At 65.3% G+C, this 15,203-nt stretch overlaps 2 protein-coding genes across 5 annotated transcripts; one reads left to right on the top strand and one right to left on the bottom strand.

Annotated features, from left to right (window-relative positions):
• The first annotated feature begins 203 nt into the window (after positions 1 to 203).
• NDUFS7 (NADH:ubiquinone oxidoreductase core subunit S7) lies at positions 204 to 7,698 on the top strand. Of its 3 annotated transcripts, none has more exons than XM_058282186.2 (9): positions 756 to 2,634; positions 2,804 to 2,840; positions 2,978 to 3,423; positions 3,727 to 3,795; positions 4,097 to 4,211; positions 5,426 to 5,605; positions 5,705 to 5,751; positions 6,562 to 6,650; positions 7,497 to 7,698. In XM_058282186.2, exons 1-9 carry the CDS (start codon positions 2,624 to 2,626, stop codon positions 7,604 to 7,606), a joined length of 1,104 nt encoding a protein of 367 aa, XP_058138169.1. In that variant the 5' UTR covers positions 756 to 2,623; the 3' UTR covers positions 7,607 to 7,698. The 3 variants fall into 3 exon arrangements, with proteins under 3 accessions (XP_058138171.1, XP_058138169.1, XP_058138170.1); XM_058282187.2 differs by having other exon boundaries at positions 2,609 to 2,634; positions 7,529 to 7,698; XM_058282188.1 differs by lacking the exons at positions 756 to 2,634; positions 2,978 to 3,423 and adding an exon at positions 204 to 344 and having other exon boundaries at positions 7,529 to 7,698.
• A 378-nt stretch (positions 7,699 to 8,076) lies between these two features.
• On the bottom strand, positions 8,077 to 11,182 carry GAMT (guanidinoacetate N-methyltransferase). 2 transcript variants are annotated; one of them, XM_004462740.3, is made up of 6 exons: positions 10,923 to 11,179; positions 9,835 to 9,980; positions 9,594 to 9,657; positions 9,319 to 9,386; positions 9,067 to 9,177; positions 8,077 to 8,382 (listed from the first exon to the last, which is right to left on the bottom strand). In XM_004462740.3, exons 1-6 carry the CDS (start codon positions 11,101 to 11,103, stop codon positions 8,242 to 8,244), a joined length of 711 nt encoding a protein of 236 aa, XP_004462797.1. In that variant the 5' UTR covers positions 11,104 to 11,179; the 3' UTR covers positions 8,077 to 8,241. The 2 variants fall into 2 exon arrangements, with proteins under 2 accessions (XP_004462797.1, XP_058138172.1); XM_058282189.2 differs by lacking the exon at positions 8,077 to 8,382 and adding an exon at positions 8,389 to 8,863 and having other exon boundaries at positions 10,923 to 11,182.
• Positions 11,183 to 15,203: the final 4,021 nt, after the last annotated feature.

Below are 15,203 nucleotides of genomic sequence, written 5' to 3'. Positions count from 1 at the left end.
CGGGCGCAGACGCTGCCGAGGTCCGCGGGGAGCGGCCGCAGCCCTCGAGCACCCGCCGAGCGCCTGCGGGCCCTGCTCCCCGCCTGCCCTCCGCGGGGCTCGGCGGTGCGGGCGGGCCTTCAGCCCAGGGCGGGGGGAAGCCCCGCACGGGGACCCGCCCCGTCCCCGCCGCGCGGTCCGGCTGCTTCGCGGGGGCGCGCACGGCGCGCCGGAACCTTCCTACTCCGGGCTCGGCCCTCCGTGCGCGCCGGACGGCTTTGGGCGGCGGCCCGGGACCCGGACGCCCGCGGCGACGGACCGCAGAGGTTGTCTCAAGGCCGCGGGCGGGATGGCGGCGCGCGCGGGTGAGCGGGCGGGGGTCGGGGCGCGCGCGGGTGAGCGGGCGGGGGGCTTGCGCCCTGGGGCAACAGGCCCGTCGGGCGCCCCGCGGCCCCGCAGTGTCGGGAGGCCCCGCGCGGCCGCACCCCGGTGACGGCGAGGACACGGCCCGGCCCCTCCGCCGCGGCCCCGGGAGGCCGGTCCCCCGCCGAGCAGCTGCGCCGCCCGCGCGCCCGCGAGGTGGCCGAGGGTCCGCAGGTCCCCAGGCAGCGGGCGCAGAGGGCCTGGGATCCAGCCCTGCGGCTGCGAGGGAGGCGCTTCCAGGGGGCGCGGGGCGGCGGGGTAAAAAGCCCCCTGAGCTTGAGGGCGCCAGAAGTGGGGAGTCCCTCAGATGCCCGCAGCCCCCCGCAGCCCCCGCAGCCCCCGCAGCCCCCGCAGTCCCCGCAGTCCCCGCAGCGTGGGGGGGCGGAGAGCAGCTGAGATTTCTGATGGCGAAGAGTTGCAGGTCCAGCTCAGCCTTCCTTGTTTTGTTCGGGTTTTGTTTGTGTTGTCCTCCTCCTTCCTTTTACTGGTCTTGCTTTCTTGCAGTTTTTCAGGTCCTTACTCAGCCCTTATCTTCCTCAGAATCTTCTTTCTCTGTCCATACTTTATTTTTCCATGTTCAACCCAGGCCCTTCTGCTTATACTTCTGTGTTTGTTGGCTACGCTCAGAGCTGGCTGGAAGGTTCGTAGCCTGTAAGCAGTTGAATACCAAGACGATACTTTCGCTCCCAAGCAAGTCCCTGGCCCCCTGAATTCTCCTCCGGGCCCCGGTTAAGAGTGCCTGATCTGGAGAACCGTGGCTTTGCCGGGAGCTCGTCCTGATGGGGACACGGAGGTTCCTTTGAGAGGGGACGCTCACCAGGAACCGGGGCTTCCCGTCAGCAGCCTTTCCCGCCTGTCCTCCCCGCCCCGCCGGGGACATGCGGGGGCGCAGGAGCAGGCTGTGTTCTCGACTGGGCCACAGTTGGGGCTGACAGACCCTGGCCTGGCCCCTTGGGCCTCCCACGGCCCCCACAAAGCCCCTCTCTCAGGCTCGCTTCTCCGTCAGGCCTACACCCTGGTGTCCTGGTGTCCCCTCACGTGCCAGATCCCTGGGGAGCTCCTGCCCCGAGTGCCCCATCTCTGCCTGGCAGCACTCCACTCATGCTCCAGGCCTGCCGTCCAGGAAGTTCTCCAGGGAGGCCTCCGTCTGGACGCGTCCCCTCTGCCTTCCTCTAAGCTGGCTGTCCTCGGGGGCACTCAGCTGGTAGGACAGCGCGGTGCCATCTCTTGTCCCGGAGGAGGAGGGGCCGTGCGCACCCCGGGTCTGTAACCCTCCTACCCCACAGCCAGAAGCCGGGGGGCGTCCACGGGGTTGCCTCCTAAGCCGTGCCTGTTGAGGGTGCTGAGCTTGCGCAGGCGAGGGGGCGCTCAGGGCGGCCCTGCTCAGGGACCCGCAGGAAGCAAAACGGTGGCGGGAGGGAGAGGGCCTGGGCTCGGGTTGCTGGGGCTGAGACCTGAGCCACGGGAAGGCGACGGAAGAGGCCCTGGGGCAGGCGCAGGTTGGCCCGTGTGGAGAAGGGGGACCGGGCACCTGGGCGCGGCCAGGGAGGGCGTCCCGAGAGGAGGGCTCTCCTTCCAGGGGCCACCAGGCTTTACCCGGGAAGGGGCGCTGCGTCATGTCCTAAAGGACCCCTCGTGTAGAGCTCAGGCCAGCGATGGCGTTTGAAGAGACGGTTTCCTGAGGCTGTCCCCTCTTCTGACACCAAGGGCGGGTTTGCGGAGGGTGGCTCCCAAAACAGAGAACATGCTGGAAGGACTTGGAGTTCACCGAGAGCGACTTGGAGTTCACCGAGAGCGGTTCTGCGGGTGGTTACAGTTCCCCAGGGAGGGGCCACAGGTGGAGCCGGCGGGGAGGGGCGCCCGGGGCAGCGTCCAGGAGGGGAGCCACGGCCAGAGCTGCCCTTGTCCTCTCTCCGACAGCCAGGACGGGTGACTCGGGGGCGTTGCCTGCCAGGGCAGCTCAGCCGGGCCTTGGAGCCCGGAGCTGACGGAAGGCTGCTTTCCCACGGAGTTGATGTCTGTCTCTGGGTAGATGAGGCAGGTTGCCCGCCCTTCTGCCGTGGCCAGCCCCCACCCAAAGTCCTATCGTTAGGCTCCCCAGCCAAGAGGCCCCCCGGCCAGGCGTGACGCTGGACCCCGTCCGTGAGCTGAGGACAGCCCATCCTGGGCAGGGCTACCCTCCGCGCTGCTCCCCACCCTGCTTTCCTCAGTGGGAGCGGAGATGGGCGGAGGGTGAGAGCAGGGCCCGGCAGGCCACGCGGTCCCCTGGAGCCGCACCCGGCGGGGGGACGCAGGCCCCCAAGTGTGGCCGTGGGGCAGGAGGCCTCTGGCGTTTGCCCTCCTGGGCCCCAGGGCTGCGAGAACTCACTGCCCCCCCCTTTCCCCTGCATTGTCTCTGCAGCTCCCGGCCTGCTGCGGCTCCGGATCCCAGGACTGCGGTGAGTGGGGGGCCAGGACGCATGGGGACGGGCAGGGGGAGGCTGGTCCGAGCAGACGGGGGCTGGGGGCTTTGAGGGGGTGGGTTTGGGCTGGCTTTTTGGTTTCTCATAAGATTTTTTTTTTTTTCGCTATAAAGAAAATACATCTGTGTTGTGAAACTAGGGAAAAATTGGCAAAATCAGAAAAGCATAAAATGAAGACTGGACACCCCGTAGGCGTGGGGTGGGCGAGCTTTTCCCACCGAGAGCCGGAGGAGACGTGCCGCCGCACTGCAGGGCGCATGATGTCTGTCCCGGCCGCAGCTCTGCCGTCGCAGCGCGGAAGGCCCCCAGGACAGGGACGGGGTGGGCAGGGCCGGGCACTGGTGAATCTCCTGGCACGGCCTGGCAGTGGGCTGCTTTGGCCCTTGGCGCCCGCGTGCCTGCAGTACCCCCGTGGCTGTCCTGGCGCCCGCGTGCCCTGTAGTACCCCCGTCGCTGTCTGGCGCCGCCAGCTCCCGTTTCTGCACGCCTGCAGCTGTAGGGTCATGTGGGTGGAGCTCCCTGGGGGCGCAGGCGCCTGCCGCGGGGTCTGCCGTGCGGGGTGAGTGCCACGGCCCCCGGTCCCGCTGCAGGGCCTCTTCCTCGCACGCCCCCCGCCCGTCCATTTCCCGGGAGGATTCCTGCGGGAGTTCTCGCTGGAGTCCGCCCTCGGGGGTGACGGCCCTGCAGCGGGCGAAAGAGGGTGTGGTGGTCCCTGCGTCCTCTGCCCGGTGTGCTCGGCGGGGTGAGGCGAGGCGTGTCTGGGGCTGCGCTCCAGGGGCCTCTGCGGGCCTCGGCTTCACCAGCTCCGGGAGGAGCCGTGGCGCCTGGGATGGCCCCGACCGACGCGGGGTTCCCTCTGCAGCTCCGGCGTGGGCGCGGCTGTGCGGGCACGAGGCGTCCACCAGACCCTGCCGACGGAGGGTCCCAGCAGGTGAGGCCGGGCTTCCCGACACGTCCCCCGCTTGTCCCAGACCGGGGGCTCCTAACCAGGGGTGCGGCGGCCGGGGTTGAAGTTCAAAAGCACATTGTTCTTGTAGGGACAAGGGTGTGAGGAACTTAGCAGGTGACACGCAGCAAGCGTGGGCCTAGCGAGGGGCTTAGGACAGGAAGGGCTAAGGAGCGCTGCCCTCGACCCACTCCCCTTGGCCCCGGCCTGCCCCTGGGGCGCTGCTGGGGGCCGGCCCGGGACGGGGGCAGGTGCTAACCCTCGTGCCCGTGTGTCCCTGTGCCAGCGCCCAGCCCACGACGAGGGCCGGAGCCGTGCTCCCCAAGCCCACGACGCTGCCCAGCAGCCGGGGCGAGTATGTGGTGACCAAGCTGGACGAGCTCATCAACTGGGCCCGCCGGGTGAGTGGGCGCCTGCCCGGCCCCTGGCCCACATGCATGCGCCGCTCGTGCACTCGCGGGGCCGTGGCCTTCCTCGCTGGGCTTCCCGGCAGGACCGCGGGGTCGCCTGCTCTCGTCTGCCCCTTCCCTGACCCCTCACGGCGCTGCCTGGCCCTGCCGCAGCGCCCACTCCGCTGAGCGCACCCCGAGCGGCCCTTCCTGCAGTTCCCGGCTTCCGTTGCTCATTTCCCTTTACTGTGGAACTAGTTAGAAAGGTAGACTCCTCAGAGAGCAGGCCCCTCTGCCCTGAGTTAGGCCAGCACGTGCGCGCGTCTTCCCTGGCTGTTGACGCATGTCGCGCACGTGTGTGACCCGCCTCAGCCGCCCTGCCCGGGACAGCGGCCCCTTTCAGCCCGGCGTGCTGCTCCCACGCTAGGGAGCAGGGCTCCTCGGCCGCTAGTGACGTGGCTGCACCTTGGCGCTGTGCCGCCGCTGCCGCGCGCCACCGCAGGAGGCTCGGTCCTGGGAAGCACCGCCAGTGGCGTTGGGCCCGCCAGCCCGCAGCGTCACCCGGGGGCCTGGCCCTCTGCACTGCCCCATGCACCGCCCAGCCCCCCCAGGCCCTGGCACCGCGTGCATCACCTTCCCAGCGGCCGTGGGGGGAGGGCAGCGGCGGGGGCCAGAGCGGTTGGCGCAGGGGCTGGCCCAGGGGCGTCAGGGAAGGCTGGGACCCGCACACAGAACCCTCCAGAAGCCGGAACGCTGCCGGCTTCCGGGTACAGGCCGAGCGGGCCGAGCGCCCCGGCCCCTTCCTGAGGCCCTCCAGGAAGGGGCGCTGGGGTGGCTCCCAGCACTGGGCCTGGGAGGCGCTCAGTGGGGGCTGTGTTCAGGCGTAATTTCACGCGGTCTCTTCTTTCCCCACGTGGTCTCGGGGTGTGGGAGCGCGCGTTACGGTTCTCCTGGCTGCACCGGGCCGAGGGCTCAGGCCCAGCTCGTTTGGCCCATGGACGCGCGCCCGAGGCGGCCTCTGGGCCCGGTGTCGTGTGTCTCGGAGGCGGCTGCTACAGGGCAAGCCTGGGCCTGCAGGGGTGTTTTCCAGTCGAGGCTGGAAATTAGGGTTTTCTCTTAACGCATCCTGTTTCTTTAATTGTGGGCGAAGGGAACCCATTTTGGGTAGTCCCCGGGCTCCCTGGAGGGGCCAGGCCCCCCCCACCCCTGACGGCCGCCCCCCACAGAGCTCCCTGTGGCCCATGACCTTCGGCCTGGCCTGCTGCGCCGTGGAGATGATGCACATGGCGGCGCCCCGCTACGACATGGACCGCTTCGGCGTCGTCTTCCGCGCCAGCCCGCGCCAGTCGGACGTGATGATCGTGGCCGGCACGCTGACGAACAAGATGGCCCCTGCGCTGCGCAAGGTGGGGTCCGTCCCGCTGCCCCGCCACCCCGCCACCCCGCCCCGCTGCCCGCCCCGCCGCCCCGCGCCGAGCAGCTCGCAGACAGCCCGTCTCTTCCAGGTCTACGACCAGATGCCGGAGCCCCGCTATGTCGTGTCCATGGGGAGGTGAGTGCAGGGCCGGGCCCCGGGACGGGGGGGCCCTGCAGCCGCTCTGCCGGCTCCGCTCCCATCGGGGGTGCGGCATGTAACGCGCGTTCAGGAAAGCCGCGCGCGGGGCGGCGGGCAGGGAGCCCCCAGGCAGGCTCCAGCGTGCCCCTCCCGGCCCCCCGGCCAGCAGCAGCGGGCCTCGTCCTGACGCGTCTGCACTTTAGGGGCCTGTAAACGTGGTGCCCGGCGGTGCTTTCAGACAGCTCCGCTGAGGTAGAAGCGAGAGCCAGCGGTCCCTGGAGAGGGGCGTGTCTTCCCTGTGTCATGACGCGGTTTAAAGTCTCTTGCCACATCGTCAGGGCGCCTCAGTCCCTTGACTGGTAGAGATACAGTTCACAGGCCGTGACGCTCGCTGCTTTGACGCGCACGATTCAGGGGCTTTTACATAAGCCCAGAATCACCCAGCCGTCAGCACGGCCGCTTCCTGCCCGCAGAAGCCCTGTCCCGGCAGCCGCCCCTGCCCGCCCTGGCCCCTCCCGGCCCCCTTTGTGTGGATCGGGCGGTGCGCCAAGGGGCCTGCTCCACGCTGAGGCGTCCCGGCGTCGCTCAGCACGTCCCGGCGTAGTCGGGACGCCGTTGCACCGACTGGTGCTGGTAGCTGAGTCTTGAACAGCTGTGGCGTATTCCAGGGCTCGCTTTACTGTCCTCAGCTGGACTTTCCGGTGCTTTCCGCCTTTGCTGCTTGGCGGCTGGGGGTGGGCCCGGGGCCGGGTGAGGTCGGGGGGGCCGGGCGTGTCCTCAGGCTGAGCCACCCCCCCACCCACCCAGCTGCGCCAACGGCGGAGGGTACTACCACTACTCATACGCCGTGGTGAGGGGCTGTGACCGCATCGTGCCCGTGGACATCTACGTGCCAGGTAAGGGCGCCCTTGCCGGCCACACCCGCCTGCGCTGCCCCCACGCGGTGGGCTCCCTGTCACGAGGCATAGCCTCGGGCCAGGAGGAGGAGGGGCACAGGCCTCCCCGGCTGCACCCCTCGAGTAGGTGCTGCGGTTCTGCGCAGACGAGACAAACTTCCTGGAGTTCAGGGCCATCAGCCCAGAGCCCTTGCCCCCAGGGGGGACGCGGGAGAGCCCCTCAGAGCCAGGCGGGCCAGCCCCGCAGTGGAGCACACCGCCTCCTGGGCCTGAGCGCCAGGCCTGAGCGCCAGGCACGACTGTGCGAGGTGCGAGCCCCCGTGGCTACGCCGGCCCTCACCCGTGGGGCAGCGTCCAGGGCCCTTTCCCCCGTCCCAGCAAATGGCCCAGCCTCAGCGCAGCCCCCCAGCCCAGGGGCCCCAGCCCTGCTGCCTGGCCGCCTCCCACCGCCCCAGCCCTCCCTGCACCCCCACGGACCCCAGTCCTGGGCTCCAGCCTTTGCTCTGGCACCGGGGGCTGAGGCCTGGGGTCCCCACAGCCGTGGTCTTGCACCTGGCTGGACGCCTTCACCTTCTCGCCAGGCCCCTCCGTCCACTGCAGCCCCCCGAGGGCCAGGGCCAGCCATCCGAGGGTGTCCCCTGCCCTGCAGGGCCAGGAGCTGCTAGTGTCCCCCGGCCCCAGGCGTGAAGGCGGCTCCGACCCTCGGGTGTCCCGCTGGTGTGCACTTTGCAGCGTCAGTGCCAATGGTGCCCCGGGCCCGCCTGGGGGCTGAGGGAGGAGGGGGCTGTGGGGCCCAGGCCCACCCTGCACCCCTGGAGCCTGGCCTCCCAGCACCGCCCCCGCCAGGCCCCGGGAGTCACAGGCCGGCCTGCCCCCAGGCTGCCCGCCCACGGCCGAGGCCCTGCTCTACGGCATCCTGCAGCTGCAGAAGAAGATCAAGCGGGAGAAGAAGCTGAGGATCTGGTACCGCAGGTAGTGCTGCGGTGCCGGGCTGCGTGCACCTGCCAGCGCGGGCCGGACGTAGTCAATAAACCCCCCGCTGCCTGCCGCCATCGCGTGCTGTGTGCCCTCCTCCCCACGGGGTCCCCAGGGGAGGGTGGGGCAGCAAAGTGGGGGCCCCCGGCAGGCCGTGTGGTGCCAGTGCGCCCCCAGGCCCTCACTGCACGGTGCAACCAGGCGTGGCCTCGGGGATGGGGTGGGGTCCCCAGGCCCTCTGGCCTGGCTTGGCAGCAGGGCCCCCTGAGGAGTCCCCTGGGGTCCGTGGGCTCTGGCCCCCATTCCCGCTGGGCAGCTGGGGTGGGCACTGAGGTCCGCCGGGCCCCAAGGGGCCTGCACGGCGGCCCCAAGCCCACGCCTCCTGGGGTCTCTCCCCACCTCTCTGCCCCTGGGGAGGTCTGGGATTAAATGAGACGCGCTGCGCGCTGCCTGCAGGGTGGCTGCGCCGTGTTAGCGTTTATTTCAACCCCCACTCTGGGAGGGAGCGAGGGGTCGGGGCCCTGGCCCAGCCCACCAGCCCACAGGGCACCGGGACTTGAACCCGCGGCTGCGGGCTCCTGGCACGGGGCAGGGCGGCGGGCGGCGGGGCCTGCGCTCAGCGCTTGGTGACCATGGGTGTGATCATCTGCGGGAAGGCGTAGTAGCGGCAGTCGGCCGGCGGGCGCAGCGCCATCAGCTCCGTGCGGATGTCCTCCCGCCGGAAGCCCGCCTCCAGCAGCGCCGGCACCTGCGTCTCCTGGCGGGGCGCGGGGGAGGCGCGGGTCACGTGCCGCGTCCTGGTTCCTGCGGCAGCCCTGCCCTCCCGGGAAGTGCCCGCACCACGGTTCACCCCCAGAGAAGGGAAAGCGCAGGGCGTGCCGTGAGCTGCTGCCGAGGGGCGGCGGGCTCCAGGACTGCAGGAACCTCCGCGCCTGGCCACACCTGGGCCACCGCCCCCGGGGCTGCTCGGGGCAGAGCGAGGCCGCCCTGGACGTTACCAAAGAAACCAGCTCGCGGGCCGGCCCGGCCAGCGCCCTGCAGTGCCCCCCTTAGGCTGGCGCCCTGCGGCCTCCGCTCCAGGCCGGGAGCCGTGGACAAGGGCCTGGACAGACCCACGAGGCACGTCCTGGAGGGTGGGGCCGAGGGGGAGCGCCCGGTGGCCTGGCAGCGGGACCGGAGCCTGGAGGGTGCGGGAGCCGCAGGGCGCCCAGTCCACCAGCACCCTCGGAGCGGGGTCTCTGCACGTGTAGGTGGTGGAGACGAGGGTCCCGGGTCAGAGTGCCCCAGCCCCGCCCCTGCGAGGAGACCCCGCTAGGGGGCCGCCTGGCGGCACCCCCAGGCCTCCCACCCGCTCGGCTTCTGCCACCGTAGGAAGCATCTCCGTGGTCTCCCGCCACGCGTCCCCGAGGGCTGGGGAGGGGTCTGGGGTGCGGGGCCTCACCTGGAACATGGCGGTGAGGTCCGAGAACGTGGACCTCATCAGCTCGCCCCAGGACGTGAGGTTGCAGTAGGTGAGCACGCCACCAGGCTTGAGCAGGCGGAAGGCGTGGGCCTGCGGGCGGGCGTGGGGCGCAGGGCGTGGGGCGGGCGGGCTTCTCGGCCGGCCCCCCCACGGCCCCCGTGCCCGCGGCCCCCCTTCGGGCCCCCCCAGCCCCCATGCCCGCGGCCCCGGTGCCACCCCGCGAGGGCCTACCTTGATGAAGCTGAACTGGTGCGTGTGCCACGTCTCCTCGGACAGCGGGTACGTGTCATACAGGATCCCTGCGCAGAGCCCAGAGCTTGCGCCGAGCCGCCTCCGCGGACGGGCACGGCCTGGGCCCTTCACTGGCCTGACCTGCCCTCCCCCCCGCCCTGGGCTCTTGTCGCAAGGACACATCGCGGACGCCCACCTCTTCAGAAGGCGCTTCCGCGAGCATGTCCCCAGGCTCGTGTCTCCCCTCCCCACCTCCAGCACCCAGAGCCCCTCACCATCAAAGTGGCCATCTGGCAGGGTGGGCGCCACCTCCTCCCACAGGCCTTTCAAGGGGACGACCTTGGGACAGAGAAGACTGAGGGTCAGAGTGGTCCCTGGGCTCTCCCTGCTTAATCTTTTACTGACAAGGTGGGAGCAGAGGAGCTCCCAAGGGAGACCAGTGCCCCCTACCCCCTCGGGGAGCAGGGCCTTCACCAGAAGCAATGGGGTGCTGGGGGGGCTGCAGCCAGAGGGCACCTTGTGGGGCTGCCTCTGGGCCCAGTCCTGGAGCCGCTGGAAGACGCCGTCGTTGCACTCGATGATCCAGTGCTCGTCGATGGGCGCCTCCTGGATCTTGGAGGCCGCGATGGCCATCCCAAAGCCCACTTCCAGGACCCGGCCCCCTGGCAGATGGAGGGCACGGAGGTCGGGCGGCGGGCCCGGGCAGAGGAGGGCACAGGGTGGGGGAGGGCCTGCAGGCCAAGGCCACGGCGCGGGCGGAGGGGGGCGGGGGCGGAGCTCGGCGGCCCTGAGAAGGCACAGCGTGGGCCGTGGCCGAGGGCCAGTGCGCGGTGCATGGCGGGGAGGGGTCCGTGGCCTGCCGGGGCGGCCGGGCCTTGGACTTCGAGCTGTTTGTGCTGGCAGCCCTCACCTCTGGTTATTTTTCTCTCCCCTGCCCCCCTACCCACAAAGCAATCTGCAAGGAGGGCAAGGCGGGCCTGGGTTCAAGGTCGTGGGCCGAGCTGCCGGGGGGCGGGGGAAGGCCTGGGAGACCCCCAGCCCTCTGCAGGGAGGTAGTGGCTGTGCCTGTCAGGTGGGGACACTGAGGCCCGCCTCTGGAGGAGGCAGCAGGTGGCTCCAGCTGGCAGGGCTGTGGAGACAGCTGTTTCCCCGCCCTCAGCAGCCCAGAGCTATTCTTAGCCCAGGGTAGAGCGCAGGGGGGTTCCCGGGGTGGGGGTGGGGGTGGGGGAGCCCTCTGGCCACTGCACGCCCCCCACTGTCCTCTGGGGGGCGGCCCCCTTCACCAGGCCACCGGCCCCTTGTGCTCACCCCAGGCTGGGAGCTGGGGCTGACATCCACCAGGATCCCCCCTGGCCCGCCTGGAGTGCCCGCCCCCCTCCCAGTGGCATGGGGACCCTCACTGCCCCCGCGAGAGGAAGTGCTTGGTGCTTAGGAAGCGCCTACTGTGCGCAGGCCCTGTGCCTGCAGCACCCCCATTTCCAGGTAAGGAAGTGGAAGCACAGAGAGGCGCGGGCGCCAGCCCCCGGGTCTGAGCACCGTTGCTGCCCCAGCCTCAGTTTACCCCCGTCCCCGGGGGCCGCGGTCCCGGTCCGGCAGGGGCCCACCTCTGGAGGAGGCGGCGGCCGCCAGCGCGTGCATGTACGGCGCCTCCCAGCGCTCCATCACCGGCTTGCCCAGGATCTGCAGGTGCGTGTCCGACGCATCGTAGGCCGCGGGCGCCGCGCGCCACTCGGGGCTGCAATTCTCGCCGGGGGCGAAGATGGGGGTCGCGGCCGGAGCGCTCATGCTGCAGGCTGGAGGACGGCCCCCGACTGGGATCTCAGCCCGCGCGAGCCCGGCCCTGCGCGGCCTTGTGGGCCGGGGGCGGGGCGTGCGGGGGGCGGGGCGTGCCGGGGGCGGGGCGTGCCGGGGGCGGGGCCCGGGCGGGCCTGCGCGACGGGCGGCCCCTGGCGGCCACCCAGTGGCCCCGACGCCCGGGGCCGGCGCTCGGGGGATCTCTGCGGCCAGCGGCGGGCTCAAGGCCCCACCCTGCCACTGGCCCGCCCGGGGTTCCTCTGTCGTCCCAGCGCAGAGACCCAGGAGGCGCTGTGTTTGTCCTCGGGTGAGGTCCTCCCGCCTGGCCCCTCGGCCCCCTCCCCAGCTGCTGTCCAGGCCACCGTGATGGGACCTTGGCTGAGCATGGCTGGGGCTGCTCCGCGGATGTCACCCAGGTCCACGGACGCCCCAGACTGCCCTGCCTGGGACAGGAAAAGGCAGGCTCTTAGCTGGCTATTCCCATGCAGCAAACACTCCCAGTCTTAGCAGCTTAAAACATTTGTAAGGATTTTTTTTTTTAATAGCAGAGGGGAAGGCGTAAAGGAAAAGTAAGGACAATCTTAAAATACACAAGAAAATATTTTCTTAGTAAGCTCAGACCATTTAGTAGAGCAATAGTGAAGTCTGATCTGTTCCAAATGGATAGATGTCTTCCCATAATACCTTACTATTTTTCTAAAAAAGTTGTAGGTTTTTAGAAAAGTCAGGCAGAAAATACAGAGTTCCCAAACACACGTTTATTATGACACAGTTTCTGTGGGTCATGAATCCAGGTTTGGCTGGTGGCTTAGGCAAGCATTTTATCTTTGAACTTGAGTTTCCTCTCCTCTACAATGAGATAACCACCATAGCTTAATGTCACTGGATGAATGAAATGTGATCGTGCATTGTCTCCACTCCTCATGGGAGAACCTAGCTGTTGAGTAATTATTGCCTCATTTCATAGAGGGCAGACAGGCTCAGAGAGGGCAAGTGACTTCCTCAAGGGCACACAGCTGGGGGGTGGCACAGGGAGATCTCACTTCCAAACCTCACTCTTTAACAACAAAAAAAGAGAAAATGTAAGAACTTTTTTCTTAGAAAAGTGGCACATTTTTATAAAAATACTCAAACACTGTACAACATGAGTCAGCAGACTACAGCGCACAGGCCAAATCCATCCTGTTACCCTTGTTTGTACAACCTGCTAGCTAAGATTAGTTTTTGCCTGTTTATATGGTTGAAAAAAATTCAAAAGAAAAAACACTTAGGGATCGATCCCAGGACTTTGTACATGGGAAGCAGGCACTCAACCACTTGAGCTACATTCACTCCCCAGAAAAATCTTTTTTCTTTTAAAGATGTATTTTATTTATTTATCCCCCCCTCATTGTTTGCAGTCGCTGTCTGCTCTCTGTGCCCATTTGCCGTGTGCTCTCTGCTCGTCTTCTCTTTAGGAGGCACTGGGAATGAAGCCTCAATCGCCTGAGCCACCTCAGTTCCCTGGTTTGTTGTGTCTCTCATTGTCTTTCCACTTTGTGTCTCTTTTGTGTCATCTTGTTGTGTCAGCTCACCTTCTCCAGGAGTCACGGGGAACCGAATCTGGGACCTCCCATGTGGTAGGTGGAAGCTCAGTCACTTGAGCCACATCTGCTTCCCCAGAAGAGTATTACTTGACATGCAAAAATTACATGATTTTGTGTGATCAATGTATCTTAAAAAAAAAAACAACTAAAAACAATGACATGACATTCACATGTCCAAGTCCACAAATAAAGTTATGGACACACAGCCATGCCCCTTTGCTTACATGTCAGCCACGGGGCTTTCTGCTACAAGGGCACAGCTGAGCCGTTTCGATGGAAACTGCCTGGCTCCCAAAGCTGAAAATATTTATTATGTTTATAATATTATGTGTTTATTACCTGACCCCTTTTATCAGGAGTTTTGAAAAAATTACCTAGGGTGCTTTTTTTATTTTTTGTAGGTTTTTTTCCACTTATTTTTTAAAAGATACTTTGAATGATAAAGTAAAAAAAAAAAAAGATACTTGGATTACATAAATGTAGCTCTTAATGAGGGGCCCATGAACTTGAATTGAAATTCAAAAAAACATGACTCTCGTGGGGTCATGTTGGTCGGGGTGTGACGTAGTTATGAAATGATCCGCAGTACACTGTGGCCTTAGCAAGGGGTCCGTGGCTTTCACCCGACCGGCAAAGGGGTCCGTGGAACAAAAAAAGGTTAAGAGCCCCTGCTTTACGCAGAAAGCTTGCAGACTCCTATTTTAGAGCAATGAGTCACGGAAAGTGAAATTTGTTCATTCATCAAACACGCACTGTGCACCCTACTTGGTGCAGGCCCCGAGCCCAGCCTTGACCCTGCAAGACCACACAGCCTGCTGGAGAGAACAGGGTCCCCCCAAAACCCTTGCCCCCCCTAAAACATGTGACCGTATTTGGCAATAGAGTTTTTGCAGATGTAGTCGGTTAAGCTGAAGTCACACTGGGTTAGGCCCTAAACCCAACGCCCGGTGTCCCTCTACGAAGAGGCAAGGACAGACAGGGACGCAGAGGGGACGTTATGTGAAGACGGAGGCAAGAATGGAGCTGATGCTGCCAGCAACTAGAAAAAACAAAGGAGAATCCCTTCCCAGAGCCGCCTGCCTGCCTGCCTGCCGCAACGAAAACATGTCAGGCGGCTACCACGATTACAGGTCTCCATCGCTGCCCCCACAGCTCAGACCCCTTGAGGTCTCCACCCCTTGCCCAGGCAATGGCAACGCACCGGCTGCTCATATTCCACGACATCATTTTTAAATTAGTAACCCAAACTATATATTGTGTGTTGGACACACATATATTTAAGCCAGGAGCAAATTCAGACCAGTATTTGCACACCTGTTTGGGCCTGGGGTGGGAGAGAGGAAATGAATCAGGAGGAAAGAAAACAGGAACTTCATCTCTTTAAAATGATCTGGGGGAAGTGGACTTGGCTCAATGGATAGAGTGCCCACCTACCACGTGGTAGGTCCAGGGTTCAAACCCAGGGCCTCCTGGCCCGTGTGGTGAGCTGGCCCATGCGCAGTGCTGATGCGCGCAAGGAGCGCCCTGCCACGCAGGGGTGTGCCCCGCGTAAGGGAGCCGCACGCGCAAGGTGTGCACCCCATAAGGAGGGCTGCTCAGCGGAAAAGAAAGTGCAGCCTGCCCAGGAGTGGCGCCACACACACAGAGAGCTGACGCAGCAGGATGACGCAACAAGAAGAGACACAGATGCCCGGTACCGCTGACAAGAATACAAGTGGACACAGAAGAACACACAGCAAATGGACACAGAGAGCAGACAACTGGGGGGTGGGGGAGGGAAGAGAAATTAAAAAATGAAATCTTTAAAAAAAATGATCTGGAACATGTGACAAAATGCGGCCATGTTCATTTCCATGGCGGGTATGTGGCTGTTGGCCATTTTAGCCTTTGTTGGTGTTTGTGTTTTTAAGAATATATTATTCTGAGCAGTTTGTGTCTGGTTTCCTTCATTTGACCCCATTGTGTGCATCTTATATGCCCCCCACTTCATTGTTTACCACTTACCAGTGGGCGGACATGTGAGTTATTTCAAATTTTCAGGACTTCTAACAGTGGGGCTCTGTTATCCTGGGGCATCTGTGTCTGCACACTTGGCCCAGTATTTGGGGATAAATTCAAAGTGCGGTTGTTGAGTTTGCCCAGTTAGGAAGGAACTTGCCAGCTCGTCCTACATTTGTGCTCAGCACGTCGCCAGCAGGAGGCCCCACCCCAAAGTCCTCTGCTCTCCTCTGTGAACTTCCAGGGCTCACCCGGCGAGTAGCCAGACCCTCCTCTCCAAAACCTCACTGAGCAGGGCAGCGAGGACCGTCGCTGAGGGGGGGACAGGACACGCGCCCAATGCCACTCGAGGCCGCTCACTTCTCCTCTGCGGAGCCTCCATTTACCACCTGGAAACAGGTTCTAGTAACTGTGACTCCCTGCCAGTGGCTACATAACTGCTGAAACGGGTATGGCAGTGCCTGGCACACTCCGACGCAGGCAGGCGGGCATGTGTTACGTGTTTTA

Source organism: Dasypus novemcinctus, chromosome 19 (assembly GCF_030445035.2).
Source record: "Dasypus novemcinctus isolate mDasNov1 chromosome 19, mDasNov1.1.hap2, whole genome shotgun sequence".
NCBI classification, from domain to species: Eukaryota; Metazoa; Chordata; class Mammalia; order Cingulata; family Dasypodidae; genus Dasypus; species Dasypus novemcinctus.
The sequence above is the reverse complement of the archived record's forward strand: the minus strand, read 5'-3'. Positions and strand labels throughout refer to the sequence as shown.